The sequence below is a fragment of the Frieseomelitta varia genome, unplaced genomic scaffold (genome assembly GCF_011392965.1).
Source record: "Frieseomelitta varia isolate USP_RPSP 00005682 unplaced genomic scaffold, Fvar_1.2 scaffold_144, whole genome shotgun sequence".
Lineage (NCBI taxonomy): Eukaryota > Metazoa > Arthropoda > Insecta > Hymenoptera > Apidae > Frieseomelitta > Frieseomelitta varia.
The window spans coordinates 97,600-118,530 of NW_025109128.1; the positions used below are offsets into that span (position 1 = coordinate 97,600).

General features: G+C 34.0%; 4 protein-coding genes across 8 annotated transcripts in view; 1 reads left to right on the plus strand and 3 right to left on the minus strand.

The window, feature by feature from the left end:
• Positions 1–40: 40 nt before the first annotated feature.
• Positions 41–2,654, minus strand: LOC122533149. 2 transcript variants are annotated; one of them, XM_043662583.1, is made up of 7 exons: positions 2,513–2,654; positions 1,941–2,127; positions 1,416–1,620; positions 1,220–1,304; positions 944–1,155; positions 532–873; positions 41–446 (listed from the first exon to the last, which is right to left on the minus strand). In XM_043662583.1, the coding sequence occupies exons 3-7, from the start codon at positions 1,533–1,535 to the stop codon at positions 99–101; spliced, it is 1,107 nt and encodes a 368-aa protein (XP_043518518.1). In that variant the 5' UTR covers positions 1,536–1,620; positions 1,941–2,127; positions 2,513–2,654; the 3' UTR covers positions 41–98. The 2 variants fall into 2 exon arrangements, with proteins under 2 accessions (XP_043518518.1, XP_043518527.1); XM_043662592.1 differs by having other exon boundaries at positions 944–1,107; positions 1,416–2,127.
• LOC122533169 (protein spaetzle-like) lies at positions 2,432–5,459 on the plus strand. Its single transcript, XM_043662610.1, has 6 exons — positions 2,432–2,567; positions 4,295–4,418; positions 4,562–4,749; positions 4,828–4,884; positions 4,965–5,068; positions 5,182–5,459. Exons 1-6 carry the CDS (start codon positions 2,457–2,459, stop codon positions 5,420–5,422), a joined length of 825 nt encoding a protein of 274 aa, XP_043518545.1. The 5' UTR covers positions 2,432–2,456; the 3' UTR covers positions 5,423–5,459.
• A 724-nt stretch (positions 5,460–6,183) lies between these two features.
• Positions 6,184–8,885, minus strand: LOC122533231 (CDC42 small effector protein homolog). 3 transcript variants are annotated; one of them, XM_043662751.1, is made up of 4 exons: positions 8,422–8,885; positions 8,174–8,284; positions 7,518–7,802; positions 6,184–7,442 (listed from the first exon to the last, which is right to left on the minus strand). In XM_043662751.1, the coding sequence occupies exons 3-4, from the start codon at positions 7,770–7,772 to the stop codon at positions 7,434–7,436; spliced, it is 264 nt and encodes an 87-aa protein (XP_043518686.1). In that variant the 5' UTR covers positions 7,773–7,802; positions 8,174–8,284; positions 8,422–8,885; the 3' UTR covers positions 6,184–7,433. The 3 variants fall into 3 exon arrangements, with proteins under 3 accessions (XP_043518686.1, XP_043518689.1, XP_043518678.1); XM_043662754.1 differs by having other exon boundaries at positions 8,147–8,284; XM_043662743.1 differs by lacking the exon at positions 8,174–8,284.
• Positions 8,886–9,012: 127 nt separating this feature from the next.
• Positions 9,013–20,931, minus strand: part of LOC122533135 (cell growth regulator with RING finger domain protein 1-like) — a 49,397-nt gene continuing 37,478 nt past the window's right edge. For both annotated transcript variants that reach the window (XM_043662554.1, XM_043662544.1), the window contains exons 3-6: positions 12,382–12,553; positions 11,810–11,951; positions 11,379–11,486; positions 9,013–11,031 (exon numbers count right to left, since the gene is read on the minus strand). In XM_043662554.1, the coding sequence (XP_043518489.1) occupies positions 10,579–11,031; positions 11,379–11,486; positions 11,810–11,951; positions 12,382–12,553 (875 nt within the window). In that variant the 3' untranslated portion in view covers positions 9,013–10,578. The remainder of the gene's footprint in view (positions 11,032–11,378; positions 11,487–11,809; positions 11,952–12,381; positions 12,554–20,931) is intronic.

Consider the following 20,931-nt stretch of genomic DNA (forward strand, 5'->3'; position numbering starts at 1 on the left):
TCTAGAATTGTAAGTAAAAGCAAGAATTAATGACGAACAATTGTTTTGTATCATAAATTTTATATTTAAATTGTAAGAAAGTACTGATTTTTATTTTACTACGAAAATGAAACTTGAACACAGTGAGGAATTGACTCCAAAATTTCTTCTAGTTTCTCAGAAAGCTTCTCCTTTTCATTGTCTAAACTTTCTGTTTTCTTGGCCAATTCAGCAGATATTTCAGAGAGCCAGCTTTCTATTTCTGTATTATTACCCTGGACCCTTAACAAACGCGAAATACATTTGGGTTCGTAGTCTTGACAATTTATGGTTTCTTTCTGAGATGACAAAATTTCAAACTTTTCTCGAGTCATACAATGTAATAAAGATACAATTTTTGAAACTTCATTCCAATCTATATCTTCTAATTGGCGCTCAGATTTATTGTGTTCTTGAACTACCGTTACCTGTAATTTTTATTATTACTGTTGGATATTCTATTGTATTTCTTATAATAAAATATATAAATATAATATAACCCATTTGATTTACCATCCATTCAAAAAATATATGTTTCTTTTTAGACCATTTCATATGTACATCTAATAAACTAGCAATGGTGGATAATTCCTTTATATATTTTTTGTCCTCGTTGGAAAGTGCATTTTTGTTAGTGGTTGAGACACGTTTTATCAGTGCCGCTTCTGATACACTTACATGTGGAAGACCACTAACATTCACACTTGCAGCATGAATTCTGCTTACTAATTTAGCCTTCTGAGAAATCAATTCAGATATCTCTTTTATGTTATAATTTACTTTACCATTCAAGTACAATATATTGTTTATTTGTGCGCTGAATGTTTCTGGCACATTATACTGTGTTTCCTTCTTCTAAAAGATAAGCAAATTGTAGATTTATCTTTCATTTGATATTTTAACTTATTCATATTCAGTTAAATACTTCTACACTGTTCAATTGTGAACATTCTCTTCCTAGGACACTATTAGACAGATTTATTCGAATGATAATATTCAGAATATCTTGTGTTCCAAGAAGCCATGCAAATGCTAATAACAATGGCCTGTTATTTTTACTCTTCTCGCTTAAAGCATAAAACTCTATTGCTGGGTATTGCAAATAAGCAAAATACAATTTGGTAGTCCTTAATGTATCTACATAGAAGAAAGATCAGTCTTGTAAATATTAACATCAACTGAAATGAACAACAAAATTTACCATATTGTTTAAAGTCAGTTTCAATTTGCTTCTCTTTAACAGCATGATGTCCCAAGATATTCAATGCTTTCCAAAACGCGTCAGCCTAATACAGAGATAGAAGATTACAAACTAAAAATCTTTATTTCATAGATATTAAAAAGTGTTATTAAAGCATATTGTAAAAAGGTTATGTGATATCGGGCATAATACTCACGACATTTTCGGCCATGCTATTGAATTTTGCTAGCCTAAAATACTCAGGTTTCATCATAACGTTGATCGATAAATTTAAATGCTGACATAATAGACATAAAACACTCTTTATATCGGACATTATTGTAATTGAAATTGAACTAACGTTTCACATATAAAGTTCTCAATTTACTTGATCTCAAGCGTGTCCTTACGCTGTCACATCGCTGCAAGAACCAATTTGACTGTTCCAGTAATAAATCCAGTTCCAAGAAAAGCTAATCTTTTTTAGTACGGAATTCTAATACATCTTAAAATTTCATTGTTACTTAGCTTAAACGTTTCGGAAATTTCAAACTTTCTTAGTTTGCACTCACAATGCTTACAATATTTACTATTATTCCCTAAAGTGATATTCGAGTTATAAAACTATAAAACCCATCGGTAAATGAGTAAAGTTTTGTGAAAACGAAGAAAATTTGCAGCTTCCTAAATATCAATAGCAATGTTTGATTTATAATGTCTAATGACGGATAGAGGTACTTACTTAACTTAAAGGCCATGTGAATACGCAGGCCATATTCAAATATGGATAATAGAGACACCGTTACTCAGGTCAACTTTTTTGCCATTTATTAATGACGACTGAACAGATACCGTTGGTTCATTATTTCTTTTATTTAATATATATTTAAATTTAAATTTGTTCTTGAACCAATATATTTGTAAAATTTCTGAAAAAAAGAAACAAAATAAATATTAATAATCAGACACGGAAGATATTAATTTGGCGCGTAATAAAAGTGCAAACATAGGACACGAAGAAAATTAAATAGAATGTTAGAAACGAACAAAATTCAATGTTACACAGGTAGAACATTAATTTGGCGCGTACGCATAGGAAGAAAATACAAATTCATAGATTCATAAATTCAAGAAAATTATGCATGAATAAAATGAAATATTATACAGGCAAGGAAAACGTTAGTTCGGTGCGCAGTACGAATTGTTATGCATTAGCATGTATTGACGGTTAGACTACTGTCAGCGGCTGACATAGCCGATGGATTCTGTCATAAAGTATTACTGTTATACTAATGCATCGCAGGAGTCGCTTACCTGGGATATTACAAGCAATACAAATGGAACCCCACCTATTAGTCCTGATCCCTGGGTACGTAAGAAGGAACAGAATCAATCAGGTACCATCGGTCGAACGTATAAAAATCGTCGGGCGACCATTCGAAGACTCAGTCTTGCTCTTCACTCCTCCAGTTTAGTTTAATACTGCTGCGTGTACGTTTGATAACGGTTTGTTTCTCGGCACAGTATTTGTACGTGCGAAACAAGTACGCGTGTCAGAATACACAATCAAAACTCGCGACTCCGCGGCACACGACAGACGCGTGCTAATGAACAAAATTAAAAATACAAGTGCTCTCTCCGGTGTGAACTCGGTGTGAATTTCGTCAGTTATTAAATATCAAGTGTCGAACCGATTGATTACATTTGAAAGAAAACAAAAACAAGATGACCTTCAACAGTAAAGATATTGGACAAGGACACAATAGTTTGACTTTTATACTCGTCGGACTTTGTTTCTTAACAGCATTGGTAAAAGATCAATTTTTAGATGAAATCAGATATTTTGTTGACATTTAGAAAATGATATTTATATGCACGAGCTACATATTTGCTTAAATTATACATTACCGTTTCCGTTCCGGTGAACGATGGATTTTCGATTTTAATACTTGGTACGGGAATAATCGTCGTATTTTCCTTCCGTTTATTAATGAAATTTGACTGGCGACTGCGAATAAATGATCCAACCGCGTCGTCTGAAAAAAAAGTTACTCGGTTAGAAAATATTATTGCAACGTGAATAAAAATACAATTACCCGGTGCCGGTGAAAATTATTCTATTTTTGAATATTACGCTCGTGGTAGAACAGTGTAAATGCATGTGAAATTGGACGAACGGTTCATCGTATTTACGTAATCCGCAATTTGATATTATCGTGTAATAGAATCTTAGTAGCGAGAGTACACTCATATCAAATCAAACTAATGTATCAACATTCTGTCATTTCTCTGCTGAACTTTGACAAAAGATAGGAATGAAATTCATTCCTTTTTTTCTTTTTAAGTTAAGATGTAATTTACTTTATCATTGACAATTAGATTAACGATTTAAGGAAAAAAAAATGAAAATATTAATTTTAATTTTCAATTTCACACGAATATTCAATATACTCGCGTGATATTATTTTATTTGTATATTAAGATAGAGAATAGAAATGTATTTTCTCACCATTCCTTTAGAATAATAAATTATTATGTTTTTGACTCGTGTTAAAAAATAATTCATGATATAATACTTTTGTAGAATAAATTACTAGTATTGCTCGTGTATTTTATGAGTTCTTCGTTATCGTTAAAATTTCCTTTATCTTATATTTGTCAGACGGTATTTTTCATTTTTTTGGATGTTTATATTGCCCATAATTTCGATACGTCGATTACATTTACATCGATTCTGAAAAATTCTTAAAATTTTTAAAGTTAAAAAACGTGTAATTATTGATTACACCTCGTTTATCCTGTCTTGAAACAATGTGTTTAATAAGGAAAACAAGAAGTAAAAATGAAAAAAATCTTATTCCTTGAATTCATTAATCAAATTATTAACACAAGAGGGAACAAAAGCTTATGTGTAGCTAACAGCAAGATAAATAAATAATATTATTTCAAGAAGCTATTGTAATTTTTCAAATAACAATATCTTATCGAGAAGACAATTATGATGTATCTGTAACTTCGATTGACTCTACACAAAATATTTACTTTTAGAAGATGGCTAGCCATTTTTTTAAAATCGCCGTTTTTTACTTTTTACAGATTTACGCACATCCACAACGAGATTATTCGAATGAAAGAAGTGCTGAAAGAATTACAGGTCTTGAGACTATGACTCGATTAAATATACCTTTTAAGAGTAAAATCACAAATACACGAAGAAAAGGTATGTTTGCAATTTTTAAACAATAGCTTTCAAAAGAAAAGTTGAAAAGCAGTATAACTCGAAAGATGAAATAATTCTCTAAAAGTCCATTGTAAAACTAATTTTTAATATTTTAATAAATTGCATCTTTTCTGTTTCATTAGATTCTCCACAACGTAATTGGCAATCAAATGACAAAATTGTATTCCCTGATGAGGGAACAGTCAGCAGACGTGTGCCTGTTTGCAAAGGTTCTACTTATTGCGAAACAGTTGAATCTTATCCCGAAGATGTAGTGAACAGAGCACTTCAAAAAAATGATAGTATTAGATACCTGGCTGGTATAGATGTAGTAAGTATGCAGTTTCCTTCAACATTTTAAAGATTAGAAAAAGTTTCTTTGATTCTAACAAAGTTTGCACGTCTTTAGGTTGATATAGGAGAAAGGATCGAAACGGACGACACAATACCTCTCTGCATATCTACTGTAAGCATAAACACCAGTAACATCTTCTTATAAAAATAAATGTAACACACAATTGAAAATGAAAATTTTTACTATTTAAGGAGCAAGTAATATATCCTCAATCGGGGGAGAACAAGAACAAGGAATGGAAATTTATCGCGAATCAAGAAAATTTCAAACAGGGTGTACGGGTTGAGAAGTGTAGGTAAGTGCATCGTAAAATATCACGATAATATTATTTTTCTACAATTTCCTAAAAGATATAAAAACGTTACAGTTTACAAAGAAATAATAGAAATGTTTTTGTATGATTTATAGAACTGAGGGTGCCAGCTGCAGCGTGATAGGCGAAATTGCTGCAGGTTACAAAACAGTTTGTAAACAAAAATACATTTATAGAGAATTGGCATCCGTATTGGAAGACGGTAGCATTGTTCCGGATAGTTTTCGATTTCCATCGAGTTGTTGCTGTCATGCAGTCTTTACCGGAAATCCGTTTACAAGGATGGGTGTAGGAATTCCATTTACATCTACGAAAAGACCTATTGGAAATAAATAAATGTCTGAATCGACATTATAAACTGAAATACAGCATTTATACAGCATTCATTAATATCCCTTTTATTCTCAAAAACTTTTAACAACTATGCATTCGTAATATATCCATTATTAAAAAACAAATCGCGAGGGGCATTCTAGGGATTAAGTACTACATATCGAACAGAAATATGTTAAAGCTTAAAAACGATGTATATTTTTTTTCTTTCTTTGCAGCCTCGCGATTTGTATTTTAATATAATAATTTTAATACAATATATATATAAATACATGTGCATATTTACGTAAATGTGTGTGTAAGAAAAATATACAACTCATGTTGCATAGTTTGTCAGCTTAATTGTTGGATCTAAATTTATAACGACTTGTAGGCAATTTTTCCAACACCCCTATTCATGGATATGTGAAATCTATTTTAAAGCAACATATTTATATATATATATATATGCACACACATATGTTTAGAGTACAATTTATCCAAAAGTTCATTTCTGATGATTATACATTTTTCACGATTGTAAAATATTTTATAATAGGGATATTATATCATGTGATACTATCTGGTATTTTGATAATATTGATTCCTATATTTTAAGAATATTGTTTCCTATATATTCTTCCACCAACATTTTGCATTAAAACAAAAATTATTTCGTATATATTTGTCGTAAAAAATATATAATACGAAGAAGATAATGAAACAATATACTTTATGAAAAATATGAAAAATGAATATATATTTATATCCAAAGGAACCACTTCTGATTTGTCAATACACGAGTTTATTCTTACACATTAAACACAGTACCTACAATTATATTCTATTCATTGTTTTACCAAAACTTTCTACAATTGATCCAACATTTACACATTACAGAATTATTTCTTTTATTTAAATTTCGCAGATATAAATAATTATTTGCAATGTTCAGGGGATAAAGAGATATTCAAGAAATTTAAATCAACAATTTTTGTCGAAGTCATTTAGTAAATTTATAGATTTATACTGGTTCAAACTAAGTATAGTATGTTAAGTAAATTCTAGAGAATTTCTTTGGAACCCCTGTTTCCTTTTACATTTCACATTGGTCCATGGTTATATTCTCAAGAGATCACAATTTGAAAGTTCAAAATATAAGAAACAATAGTTAGCATAATTCATGAGGTTTAATAGAATGGTTATAGACTAGGCAAATACGTATAAATCATTTTTTCAATTTCTGACACATCTACGTTCCGAAAATTACCTAATGTAAATTTATACACCCTATTCAGGGATGAATACAGAAGTAGGAAAAATGGGCCGTGCTTTGTGAACATGGACGTTCACCATATATATGCTAAAAATATTTATCCATTAGTCAGCACAGGTGAACTATGCAAAATACATTATTTCATTTTCTTTTTACAAAAACACTACTTAGCGACACGGAGTACTTACATTTGCACTTGCAATTATAAGAACAGTATCTAATACTTCTTAATGATAAATCTATTACTGTAAAAGTTCTCATATCAAAAAAAGAAAGAACATGTAAATATGATTAACATATAATGTAACAGTCATTATTAAACATTATTATGTCATTAGTAAACATTTTTTTAAAATGGAAGAATAATTGTAAATAATAAAAAATGAACCTGAAGGAAGTTGTGTATAATATGGCAGTTTCTGTTTCTATTAAATATACAGTCTTCACTGTGGAAATTAAAATCCAAGTGGCATGGAAGTCAAATGTTTTTACATAATTAAAATGAATATTTTAATCGTAAACTCATTTCTTACGAATGAGAATAACTTTCAGTATGATAATTAAATATTTTTCATCATGCTTCTGTCTTAAACATATTCAAAGTATTTTCTTTGAGCATACTCTAAAAATACAATAGCTGCATGTATGTTGATCTTTACACAAAGATCATAAGTATTAAAACTCAGTCATTTTTATTTTTTTTTTATTTGTTTCATAAGATTATTTATAGAGCAGTCTGAGAATGTCCTATAATTATTTTCAACATGCCTGAAATGAAAATGATTGACATTGAGACTTATACATTTGTTTTCCTTATAATATTTTGATAATTATGTGTTATACCTTGACACTATATGCATTATCATAGCCTCCTTTCATTTGCATCTGTGCCTGAATATTTGACAATTGTGCACTGCTCATATCGAGATCTCCACTGCTAATGTGGCCAGTATGCCTAAAATTTGTAGGTACTCCTATCATGCTACGATCTATCCTTAGCCTCTGATGTGACCTCTGTCTTCCATTACGTGTCCTTGGCCCTTGTTGCATCAAACAACAGGTAAAACACTGTACCCAAAGTTCTCCACTGCCAGCCATTGTTCCCTTCAATTATGTTTGCTTCGAAATCTAAGACACATTTTGAAAAATAAATACATTTCATTAAAAATTCGTTAAGAATGTATAATGAATATCTAGTTAACTTATAAAGTTCTTTTATTACATACAAATAACATATATTTGAGTAAATCTGAAGAAACATAGTCAACAAGAAAATTGCAAAATGAGATCTTAAGGAATGTAAAAAAGAAAAACATGTAATAAAATAAACAAACATAATGTAACATTTAACTTTTCCTTTTACTTAGAACAAAAGAAAAAGAGATACGAGTAGTGAACAGAGGCATATAAACAGTTTTTATTAATCAAATGGATAAATTGTCTTTATCGTTATGTGAATGAGTCAGACGTACAGATTGATAAAGAGTTCGTGAACTTACGAAGTCAAGTGATCGTACTGTCGTTCTCTCTAACCTTCGCGATGGTTCGAGACTCAAAGACAGAGAGAAGCAAAACAAACATTCCCTTTTGATCGATGAGTTTACATGTGTCTGCAAAGGACATCGGGACTATTTGTACGTTATACACTATACAAACTAAGAGACCTTAACAACGTTGAGGAATTCTGTGAGAAGGAACGAACAATTGTTCTTCATGAAAAAACAAAAGGGATGCGAATGAGACGTACCGGTTTGCAAGATGTAGACTTTCGTATTAATTCCAACAAGGCACGTAAATCTGCGTCCTTTTCACTTCTAATCCATTCATTGAACCATCCTGAGACGATCGTTTCTCAGTACACGTTTTATTAACATACTTGAAAGGAGATCGAAGCAGCAGTTACTTTATCGTCTTTTTCCTTTGTTTGAGGTAACTTAAATGACGTTCAGATCGAATTTGAATCAGTAAAATATAAAAGCCGAACGTCAACGTGACCAACGGTCGTCAGTATACTGAATTTTACTATACATTGCAAAAATCCGAGATAATCCGAAGAAAGTCGAAGATAGTCGAACATTACCGATCCATAGAATCCCCATCGGTGTATGTATATATGTATGTATGTATGTATGTATGTGCAAAGAGTAACTTAGGCTAAATATAGCAATATATTTATCAAAGCGATTGCTTTTTTTTTAAACACTTAATTTTAAACAAAAATTAAACAATTAATGAAGTATTAATTCTTTCTTTTATGATTACATTTCCACAACATTTGTTTCTATGGTATTCTACAGTATTTGCATTGTCAGGATACATACATTCATGGACAATAGCATGACAGCATGAATACGCTTTATTAAATAAATTATATACAGGTTCTCTCATACAGACATTGTCGCATCATCGAAATGCCACATGCTTACTAAGTAAAATATAAATTATCATACGAAAAGATCTTCGGCTACAACAACATTGACTTTAGAGGCCTTTACTCTCAAATTAACATGTGTGGTTCCAAATATACTCTCATTCTTTCAGTAAGCTGACCCTCTTAAGCTGAATCAATTTCTAAAGTATCCTTCAATTGATCTTGTTATCACAAGAAAGAAACTTCTGTTTGAAAAAATTTCATGAGAAAAATATAAAATTTTGATTTCATAATAAACCCAGAGTAAGAGAGTATCATCATTCTTTAAGCAAGTGCCTAGAAGATGTAAAAAAAAAAAGGCAAATGTACATACATATCAAATGCGAAATCTGAAAATGATTTCGTGTTCCTTTTTCGTACCAATTCCTTCTTCTTTGTTGTGTTCCCCTTTGTGTCAGGACTTTTTCATATATCTGGTTTATAATAATAGATATTATTAGAATTATCACAGTCTGTGTATTTACAGTTTAAACGTTAACGCAACATTCTTCTTAAATTAATTTAGCGACGTTTTTTTTTTTGTGATTTGTGTTATGAATTGAACCTCAGGGGAATTAGCTCCATCGTAGCGCATGGACGGTAGAGCATTGCAAAAGGGGGAAAAAATATATTTTCAATTCATATAAGATAAAAAGAAAAATGGGAAAAGAATACTTTAAAGGCATGCATATCGGAACTAATGTTTCTAGATCTACTGAATAAATCTGCGTATCGTATGAAATAATATCAATAACTTAATTATTTCTATAAATTACATCTTAAAGTTGGACATGTCTTATTTGTTATCTTGTATTTACATCTTAAATATTTATACAATGTTGCGTGATAAAAATCTGAAACGTTTCTCCGTATTTCTTTTTTTTTTTTTTTCTTTATCAATCCTCTCTTACTTTATTGTATCTGGACGTCAATAAATTATCCATTTTTTTTGGTTCCTTAATTCTTGAAAATCATTCAAACGCCAACAGAATAACATTCTCCATTTTAAGCTATAAGGCAGAGTCGAAAGACATAAAATGATTAACAAAAACAAAAGAAAAATATACTAACTTTTTTTGAGAATTGCACAAACGACGAACATAAGATATCATTGCAATCTACTTTGCAACTACAACTCACTCTGCTCATTTAACTCTCTACAATATTCTCATCAAGAGAAAGAAAAGAATTAATATTTCATAAAGATGCTAATTTCCAGTTTTTTATACTTATATCATCCTTATTCTCTTCCGCATAAATTAATGCCCTACCTCTCTTTCTTCTGTACCTTCACTGAACGATTTTGATTGCAAATACTTTCCTTTTGTTAAATATCGAATTCACAGGAATTAAAGACTCTAGAAAAAAAAACTACTCTCCAATCAAAATACACCAATCTCTCAAGCAGTCCAATAGACGATTGACAATCATTCTTTGTTTTATGGTATTCTGCACGCTGTACATTCTAAACGACTCGTTAGAATATCAAGTATTCTATCGTGCGAATCCGAGGAAATCCGTAAGTCTGTCGTTCCAATCGTGAAGCCAGTGAGTAGGTCCATGACTCGATTGCCTCTGTTTGCAGGGATTGATTTCTGATTCCAGGGGCATGTACTCCTCGCCTCTGATGCAGAAATAACTCTTTATCGGGCTTCTGCACATCGGACACCGATCTAATTTGCCAAAACAAGATGCGCAAATGCAAGTATGTCTGCAAGGCAACAGAGCACGCGACAGAGGAAAATATTGGCAAACAACGCAAAGCTGTTCTCCGGCTGTGTTCCACAACGATCCCTCGGGATCGCCTGTTCCGGAGGCAACCAATGCGCCTCTAGCCGAGCTACCGCTATTGTTACAAGGTTCTGCAAGTGCCAGAGCTGAACCTAGACCTGAAGACACATCTCCTTCGTCGTAGTTTGTCGAATTACCGGTAGCTAGGTACAGTTGCTGCAATAAAAACAGTTTCATGAGTGTAGTGTTCAATTTGTGATTGAAATAAACGTGCACTGTGTTACATAAAACTGTAAGACTACACTAAAATATTCCATTTTTACAAAAGTACAAATTTTTATGTTACAGTCTCTCAATTTTTATATAACAAAATGTACTGTTATATTTCTTATAAAATAGAGATCGACTACTTTTTTTTTACCATTTCTTCTTTTTCCAGTGAGTATAACATACTCTTTTTAGGGAAGAAACTAACAAATTGTTTCTTACGTTATATATGACACGACATATAAAAATTGAAAGATTTTAGGTAGTTTTTGGAATTTTAATATACCGAGGCTTACCTTAAGACAAGACAACTGGCCATTCGCTTGTTTTAAATATTGCGCCAGGATCGAGGTCGGCAACGTGCACACACTGTCTTTGATATGGACAACGTTTACCAGGGCCACCTTGCAAAGGGAAGAAGAAACGAATTAATATCAATTGTAAACTTGTACCAATTATCAATTGTAATATTTATATTTATGTCTGTTTGTTTTAATGGGAGATCGCGAGTTCGTTCAATTGTAATTGTAATCGAGGCACGCAACATTTGTTATGCTTCGACAATGGACATTAAAGTCTATCGCGCCTCTGAATTTCATTGTACACGTTCTCGCATTACAATTAACGTCGCATTTGTAGAAACAAATTGAAACGTTTCATGGGTAGATTAGCAATTAAAATGATCGGTGTTCTTTTTTTTTTTATTAGATATTTAAAAGATACCCACGGTCTCGTCCGGATGAGGATCTCCGTTATCCCTGCGAGTCAGGAAGATTACCAAGGGGTAACAAAGTCTAGGAGGTGTTCCAAGTTCTAATTCTGGAGCCGGAAGCGACAATCTCAACGTTTCTTCTCCGTGTGGTTGTCTACTGTATTTCTCGATCAAGGAATTATTATTGGTATCATTCACACGACACGTTGTACAAATATTTGCAAATTATAGAAGATAATTAACCCTTGTTAACATTACTTTACATTATTTATTAGCATTACTTGAAGTGAGATCATCAGAAACTTGCTTTTTACACAGTCCAGTAACTGTTCAAATCTTCTGAGAATTAAAACTATTATATTGTTTACCCTATATAGGGTACTAATTCTTTTACCGAGTATACGTTTGCAATAAATATTTTCTAATTTTTTAAATTCTGCAAGATGTATATCTGTTTTACGTAATTCAGTGACGATCAAAAATCTTCGTATGTTGAGGGTCAAATAAAAAAAAATTGAAATTGGAAAGACGAAAAAAGACAGTTACGTAGAAAAGGCAGTTTTATCTTTTATTTGAGAAAAGGATACGTTTGTGGTGGTGTGAGATATTGCGCGTGGCCTTGAAGGAGAGTGCCGTTCAAAGACGCGTCTCTAAGGGTGCTCCAAGGTTTCCAAAGTGCCAGATGAAGTTCCCTTATACTAACGCCCCAGAGCGCCTGTAGAGAGTACTCGACTTGACTCGATACTTCGCATTCTACCTCTGCAATAAAAAAGCAAAAGAACCATTTTAGTATTACATCTACATACAACGGTAACATAATAAGACTTAATATTCATTTATATAAAAAATATATTCCTATAAGGATCATTTGTTGTTACAGTAGAATACAGAATATATACTCTATATTTTTACAGGGATGTAAAGAAATAGGATTGTGAATTTAATCAGGTAAGAAGAATTTCATACTATACTATATTATTTAATACATGTAGTATAATATTAAAATTCTTTGTAGCTGACTAAGTTCACAGTTGCACAAGTTACATTCATTATGCTCTAATGTACCTTCTCCAATAATCGCAGAAGATGCTGAAAAATCATAAATCAAAGGAACAATTGAATGAATGTTGATTTTATTGTAACGCAACAAGAGCTGAGAGCAACCTGAGGAAAGATTACATCGTGACGTTACTTAAAATGATTATGTAACGACCCGACTTTCAACTTTTTTTTTTCCTCTCGTTTGGCTTCAAGATATCTCACTCGGTCAACGGGGTTTCCAGGTCATGCGTGAGAGGACAGACCGCAGTATGCTTCCTCTCAGGTTTGATTCTCGCGAATGCTTATTATCCTCTACGAAGAAGACCCACCCTACTACAACTTGGTCACTGGCTAATCTAAGGACATTTGTACAAATTCATACAAACGGAGAATTATATTAATCATTGGAAGTTATAACAGGTACTATACTATATTCTCTCTATATACAGATGTATAAAAATCCGCGGTCCAGTCATTAGATTCCTGTTTCTACTATCATGATCTCTCGTGCTTCGGTGTAGTAACCGGTCAGCAGCTGCAACTTATATCAGCCTTTCGATTGCTGTACTAAATCGAGTCCATGAATTAAAAAATGGAGAAGACGGTATAAAGTTGCGAAGATTATTTTCAAAGGATTTCCTTGGAATTCGCGATCATCTTTGCGTCATCTTCCTGTTCTTCCAGAAGTTAGAAATGAAAAAACGACGAAACTAAGAGATTTACAAAAAAAAAAATATGGAGTCGATCAATTTCAAACAAACCAATTCTGCATCAAGCAATAGATTTAGATCCAAGTATTTACTAAATACTTGAAACCAATATCAATTACACGCGGTATGCAGTAGATACGTTGAACTTCGCAAAGTGATAATAACTATGTATCTCTGAAATGAGTCACAGCAGCTTTATCACCTTTTGCTCTTCTTCCCATTTTTATCCTTCTTTTCCTTTTTTAATCACCTGGCTGCAACCTTGTCACACTTATCTACGCTAATAAAACGAGTAAATCTGTTTACCAAGCGAGTTAACGAATCATCCAAAGCTCAATGAGAAAGAAAAAAATAATTACGCGACACGAAGAACCGACGTAGGAAGCGGAGAATCGTGACTTGAATCGCGTGATCTAGGATCTTGTTACTTTAATTCAAGGTTCGTATGGTCATTCGTAGCCAAAAATTCTGGTAGTGGAGAGGCTGCCATCGGGGAGATTGTTTCGAGATCACGCGGCGCTAGTGTGAACGAAAGTGAAAGCTGTTAAGACGGATCGTCCAACGCGTTAAGTCTCCGACGCAGGTAAAGTATCGAATCAGCCGATTCACGAAGCCGTGAAATAATAGGTAAAATTTAAGTGCTTGCATACAAGAATACATACACATATACACGATGATAATTGAAGGGTTTGTAACAAGAAGGACGCTACCTTTTGCACATTTTTTTGTCCTGTTTCATTAAAAAGAAAAAAAATGTGATCTTTCACTTGGCGCAAAATAATTAAACAAATAACGATCTCCACTTGATCTCGTTTCAATGTGCGAAGCCTCTATTTCGACAGTCTCAAACAAAAAGAAACAATCGAAAAAATTCTTTTTGCAGCTAGATCCTGATTTTGAAGATTGCAGATCGAAGTATTCACATTAAGTGTTCAGCATCGTTCCCGAATCGAATCGTGGCAGCCACATCAACAGATCTACGAAAACATATGATGATAAAATTCTTTCAAACAGCGACGCAATAATTCTAACATAACGTGGATACTGGCGAAATTACAAAATTTCAGTTTACATTCCCAAATGGATTTTTCTATTGCCAAACGGTATGGTAAGCGCAGGAGAATTGCACAATTTCGAGTTAAAGCATGGTTGGTCAAGCACAACTGGAGTGGCTGGCAGAGACTTAACACGTAGGCTGTCATAATGAGCCGAGCGATTTGGGTCAAGCTTCATGAATGATATCCTAGAAGTTCTGCAGGAAACAGGGACTCTGACTTTGCAAGATGAACTGGTACATCTGAAACGCCTGAAACCCTAGAATATTCCGTATAATCTGAGATTAATCTGCATACCGATTGCCACAGCCTTAAGGTTGACAGGAAAATTGAACTCCGAACATCCGCCGAGCGTGCTCTCTCGACACGAGAAATCCTAGTCTCGATGATTCCTTGGTCTTCTGGAAACTTTCGATTGATAATGTTGACTGTTATGGACAGTTTCGCCTTTTCACAGTGTAATGGGGCAACGATTTTGAAAATAATTATGATCCGAACGTATTAACGATTCAATGTAATTTGTAATTGTTGCTTCTCGTTGTCAACGTAATTGTCACAAATACACGGCAAGAGGTGAAACGAATTTCAAGTGCTACAACTTCTTTCGATAATTGCTATGATGAGAAGCATTTTCAATTGGAAAATACAGATACTGCGGGTAATGCCAAAGAGTTTCACGCCACGGGGCCGAGCCACTGAACAGTACCCTGGAATTTGGGTTAATTACAGTCCCCTAAATCGAACACTTGAAACATGGAATGTTCCACCGGACGGTGTTAAAAAAACCAGTTTCCGTCCGAGTTAAAATGGCGTATTGTTATTAAACCGATCCATTATCGGCCGGCGGACGCAATAGATCCGCGTGTGTTCACTTTGGTGAACATAGTGCAATCGTGCCTCTGCGGTTGCAATCTGTTTGGCTAGTTTTCTGGCCTTTCACCGATCCGCTCGATCGTTGTACCTACACACATGTATCGACCGATCGATCGTGTCGCGTTCTTTGATCGAGAAGACTGCCGAATCCTCGTGATTGAGGTGGGTCAGTCATTGATAGCTTTTTCGGAGAAGTTTAAAACATTCGAACCTCTTCGCAAATTTCGTCATGCGTAGCGCAGTTAGTAATTATTTGTCGAAGTTGAAATACGGTGTTGATGATTCGTGCAACTGTAATAACAGGACGTGTCTATTGGTTTGAAATTGGCAAAAGATATTAGAAGGAAAAGACAGTGCACAGCATGCGCGTTTTACAATTGTGTTGTTTTTTTTTTTTTTTTTTTTTTTTTAATAAAAACCTTACCCAGCGAACTTTCTTAAATGCAAATGCGACATTTGAAAATCGCGGATAGAAAATAGCTATAGCATCCCACGAAAGTATATTCGTACACTCACGGTAGCAGAATATTAATATATATTAAATAATTTTGAAATCTGACTATATACACACATATATATATATATATAAAATCGTCCTTATCACTTGTATGCTTCAGATGGTTATTCATTCTATATACTGATCTTTTATTAAATATACGTTTGTAATAAATATTTTGTGTTAATAACTTCCATATATATATTTAATATTATATAAATTATATAATATAATATAAAAATATATATATATATATATGAAAGTTATTAGCACAAAATATTTATTGCAAACGTACATTTGATAATAAAAGATCAGTATACAGAATGAATAGCCATTTGAAGCATACAAGTGATAAGGACGATTTCATTGAATACTATTGATATAATGGATCTCTGTCACGCTAAAAAAAAAAAAATCTTTCACTAAAGGAATGCTGGTACTGAGCCATTGCCAAGAAATGTGTACACGTAAAAATCGCAATTTCCCTAGAATAACGTGAAACCGGATCATGACACAGAATCGATTGGTTGTCACTTTCGACAAAACGTGAAAGAGATTGAATAATGGCGATGAAAACAGCCGATTATCAAATGTCGTTGCATAATCAGAGCAAACCCGCTAAATCCGTTCGCCTGGTTGCACCAGCTGCTTGTGGAAATCGGACCATTTCGCATGTACCGTGCCTGTCGTCCCCTCCGCTGTTCACGGTTTACAGGGAGCAAACACACAGTGTAGGTACGGCGCAGACGGTACAGACGGGGAACGCGATTACCGTAATGCCGACGTAACCCGGTGAAATTGCGAAATTACTCTTCCTTCTCCATTTACCAGTCACGGATGATAGACACAGAGTCGAAGGTCGGCACGCTCCCCTATCACACGTGTTGAGTCACACGCGCGTAAGAAAAACGGTTAATTAAACGCATACCGCGAACGATTTCATTGATCGGCGAACGCGTATTCATTCCGTATGCGCGACTGAATTTTTGCATTTTACATTACTTCGTTCCGTCGTTTGTCGATCGACACCAGACGGAAGCCTCGGACGGAAGCCTCGGACGGTGATTCACGAGGCTTTCATGAATGAAAACGATTATAAAATCGAATGGGACAGCGTACGTGAAGGAACGTTCTCGTCGTTCTAAGGACACGAAGGAACAAAGATTAGCGGTGGACATCCTTGAAGTTGCTTGCCGATAAGTATTCTCTTACTGCGCCTCGAAAGAGAGAGAGAGAGAGAGAAAGAGAGAGATTTCAAGCGGTGGCACACCTCGCGTTGATCGATCCGATCGTCCACTTAAATTTCCTGACGCTCCTTTCGCTAATATTATCAGCTATAGCTAGTAAGATGTGAGACCAGTATCCTCGCTTCTTTGTCTGGTCGATGAGTCGCTACGCGTCTCAAGCGGTACTCCAATCTTCCCCTCGTTTTTAACCGTGAGTCAACCACTCGGCCAGAGTATTCCAGGGAACGGATGCAACAAGAGTATGCGCTTTGCTCTTTTGACATTTCGCTGTATCGCTATATTTTTCTGCATGATTTGTTCGGGGAAACTGGCTGCTGAGACAGCTCCGATCTCTTTTCCTTTAATTCCCGTCCGTGGATTAAATTCACGATGTATATTTATGAATGTTAAGTTACTAATCTGAAAGAATTTACTTTCATAGCACTTTGATTATTTTGTATATTTTCATACATTATATTTGTGTTTCACGAGAGATATCTCTCTTTATCGTTCTCTTTCGCTTCAAGAAAATATTACCAAAAAAAAAAAAAAAAAAAGAAAGAAAAGAAACGAGGTTTATCTAATTCATGAAGAAATACGTTTCATTGAATATCAAATACTGGACGACCAACTTTACGCTGAACTTGACACACTTAAAAATCCAACAGATAAAATTGAATTCTTCAGCTAGATCGAGATGCGTTAGTTATTATCGCCAGTCAAGTTCATCTAATTCTAACTACTTTATTTTCATTATACGTACATACGTACGAGTCAAATCTAGGTATTACGTCGAACGAGACATCTCTGCGGCAATCACCAGATTATCTCGTTTATCACTGCAGAAGATAATCCTCCACAGTACTCTGACATCAAAGTTACGAAATTTTCGGGGGGAAAAAAAACTCCAGAGTTTCTTCGATGAAAAAAAATATATATAACGACAGATCGTTGCAACATCCGCCGTATTATAACTAAAAAGCGAAACTCCACTGAGATTGGTCGTTCAATTCCCAAAGTGTTAGTCAGCAATTAACTCTGATACAATAAAATTCCATTTATCTGAACCTGCCGTGGGACGTACAGTTCGTGCATACATATCTGTTTTCGCTAGTACAACAAGAATTCACGTTCAGACAAGTGACTTCAATCGACAAAAATTCAATCGGAACAGCGTTCCGCTGTCCCACCGCGACAACGACAACTTCGAGGAAACTGAAAACTCTATCAATTTAGAATTCTCGATATAATACGTACGTCACTCGCGCCGAGTTCTCCACTGTATACATGTAAATAACGTTGACTCTGTTACCAGTTGGCGCACACGTTCAGTTAGAGCACAAAGGAACACGTGATATATCACGATAAAGATATCTGCAGAATCAGAAAGGCCTACATAAACGGCATATATCCGATCCTTTCTGCCGACCTTGATTGTTCTACGCCCGGCCAGTCACGTAGTCAAGCCCGAGATTCTCTTGTTATTCGATTTTTGTGCGAGATGCTGGCCACCGGCAAGTCAGTATGTTCCTCCGCTCCGTTTTGCTCGGCCGATCGCGGCACACGGAGGAACGAAACCGATCCAAAACCGGCGAGTGGCGGCCGGTCATACGTACAACAGTTCCTAGCCTTGAGCCAGCCGATGTCGAAACTCCTATCGTGGAACAAGCAACACGCAATCGCGCTTCGATCCGGTGTCCGGCCGCCGCAGAAACTCGCGGAGGCATTACTCCACGAAAATGATAAACCATATGTACGTACATACGTACGCATAGTGTCAGTTATGCAGGAATTTCTGGCCAACTATGGAGAAAGGCAGTGTCTGTTAACGTTGGTTATATTGATATATATATATATATATATTTTTTTTTTATATCTTATTCTATATTTCTGATATATTGTCTATATTTTATCTACATCTTAGGTATTTTTTCTATATTTTATTCTATATTTTAGGTATTTTGTCTATATTTTAGGTATTTTCTATATTTTATTCTATACTTTAGGTATATTTTCCATAATTTATTCTATACTTTAGGTATATTTTCTATATTTTATCTATTATTCTATATTTTAGATACATTTTCTATATTTTACCTACATTTTAGGTATTTTGTATATATTTTGTTCTATATTTTAGGTATATTTTCTATATTTCTATTATTATATATTTCTTTATTTCTATATTTTTAATTAACTGACGTTTGAACGCTGTGAAAGAACGTGAATTCGCCTAAATATTCGCAGTCTAGAAACTACGTTTCTGTTTCCCTAAAAACGTTTATTCTTAGGATATCTTTGGATTTTAAGATTGCACTGCATCTTGGTCCCAATCGAGACTCTGTTCGAGTAGCTTTATTTTTAGTGTTTAAGAGATCTCGTATTCCAGAGTTAAGGTTTCCTCGCTGTAGATTTGTTTCTGCGAACTAACCAAGTCCATTAAAAAAGGTACAACGTCACTCGTACTCCAATCAATTGTTATTAGAAGATTTGTAAACACTTTCGTTACAGATGTTCCAGAGGAAAGAAAGAAGTCCATGCATATTCAGAAGATTGCAAGTAGGTAAGTAAGCTGAAAGGCTGTAAGAAGAAGGCTCGTTGAAGAGTAAAATCGTTTCAAGCAAAGTAAATTGAATCTCTTCCACGGATTTTTAAAAGGGAAAAAAAGACGAACAGATCAATTTAATTTGTCGCTTGGTATTAAACTGACACAAAGGTGAAAGACTGATGCAATGAAGAAACAAATAAAGTTGAAATAAAATAACTCGCGATAACACGAATCCTACTCTCACGTATAAATATTCAATTTTCACAGTAGGAACATATTGTCTGTCTAGTAATCTTTCAAAAATTTTAAATATTATCTGCAACTCTGGTATATGTTTTTTTTTATCGAAAATATCTCCTTTCATCTGAATCTACGTGTCGCAAAATGATACAACGATTTTATAAAAAAGAAAAAAAAGAATGAAACCGAGGCGATCAAGGGACGATCTCAAGGCGAGGGTTAAATGAGATCAATAGTTTTACGATTGCTGAAACTTGTTTGAACGACGGAGACAAATAGAAGACGATAACTGGCCGTACGACCATGAAATTCTTAAGCATCAATTTTTTTATTATTGTCGTCGCAACTCTTTAGCGCGTCCACGAGCAAACAGAAGCAAGCCACAGCGCCATTAATTACTTCAACCGCTTGACGACTCATTTACAATTCTCCGTTGCATTTCTGATCTGTGGCAAGCAAGTGTGCAATTCTATGCAGTTCACGATTTTTATTTACAATTTATCCGATGCCAAATTACCCGATTTACTCCTGCCGATGCTTAAGCAAGGAAAACGTAACAACCATTTGTAGCGATCTGTTAATTCGTCCAGTCTATTTGGCATAATAATAATTTCTGTGTTTGTTATTCATTAGGGTAGGTATTTTAATTTATCAGTTAAGCTTTAATTTGTTTATACTTTGAGTAAGATTAATTTATTTACGTCTAAGTGTAATCTATTTTTTTTTTAGCAAACAAGATTAATCAATCAACTAATTCCTAATTTGAGTAAACTTGAAGTTCAGGCAAATTTTTAAAAATCAAAATTGATTTGTCCCCTGAGTATTCTGCGAATACGGAGAACATCGCACTGGAATCAATGTCATACGCGTATCGTAAAAGAACGTGCTGATCCGTGGTTGAGATTATAAACAGCGAATTCAATAAACCAGATATTCAATCGTGCAAGA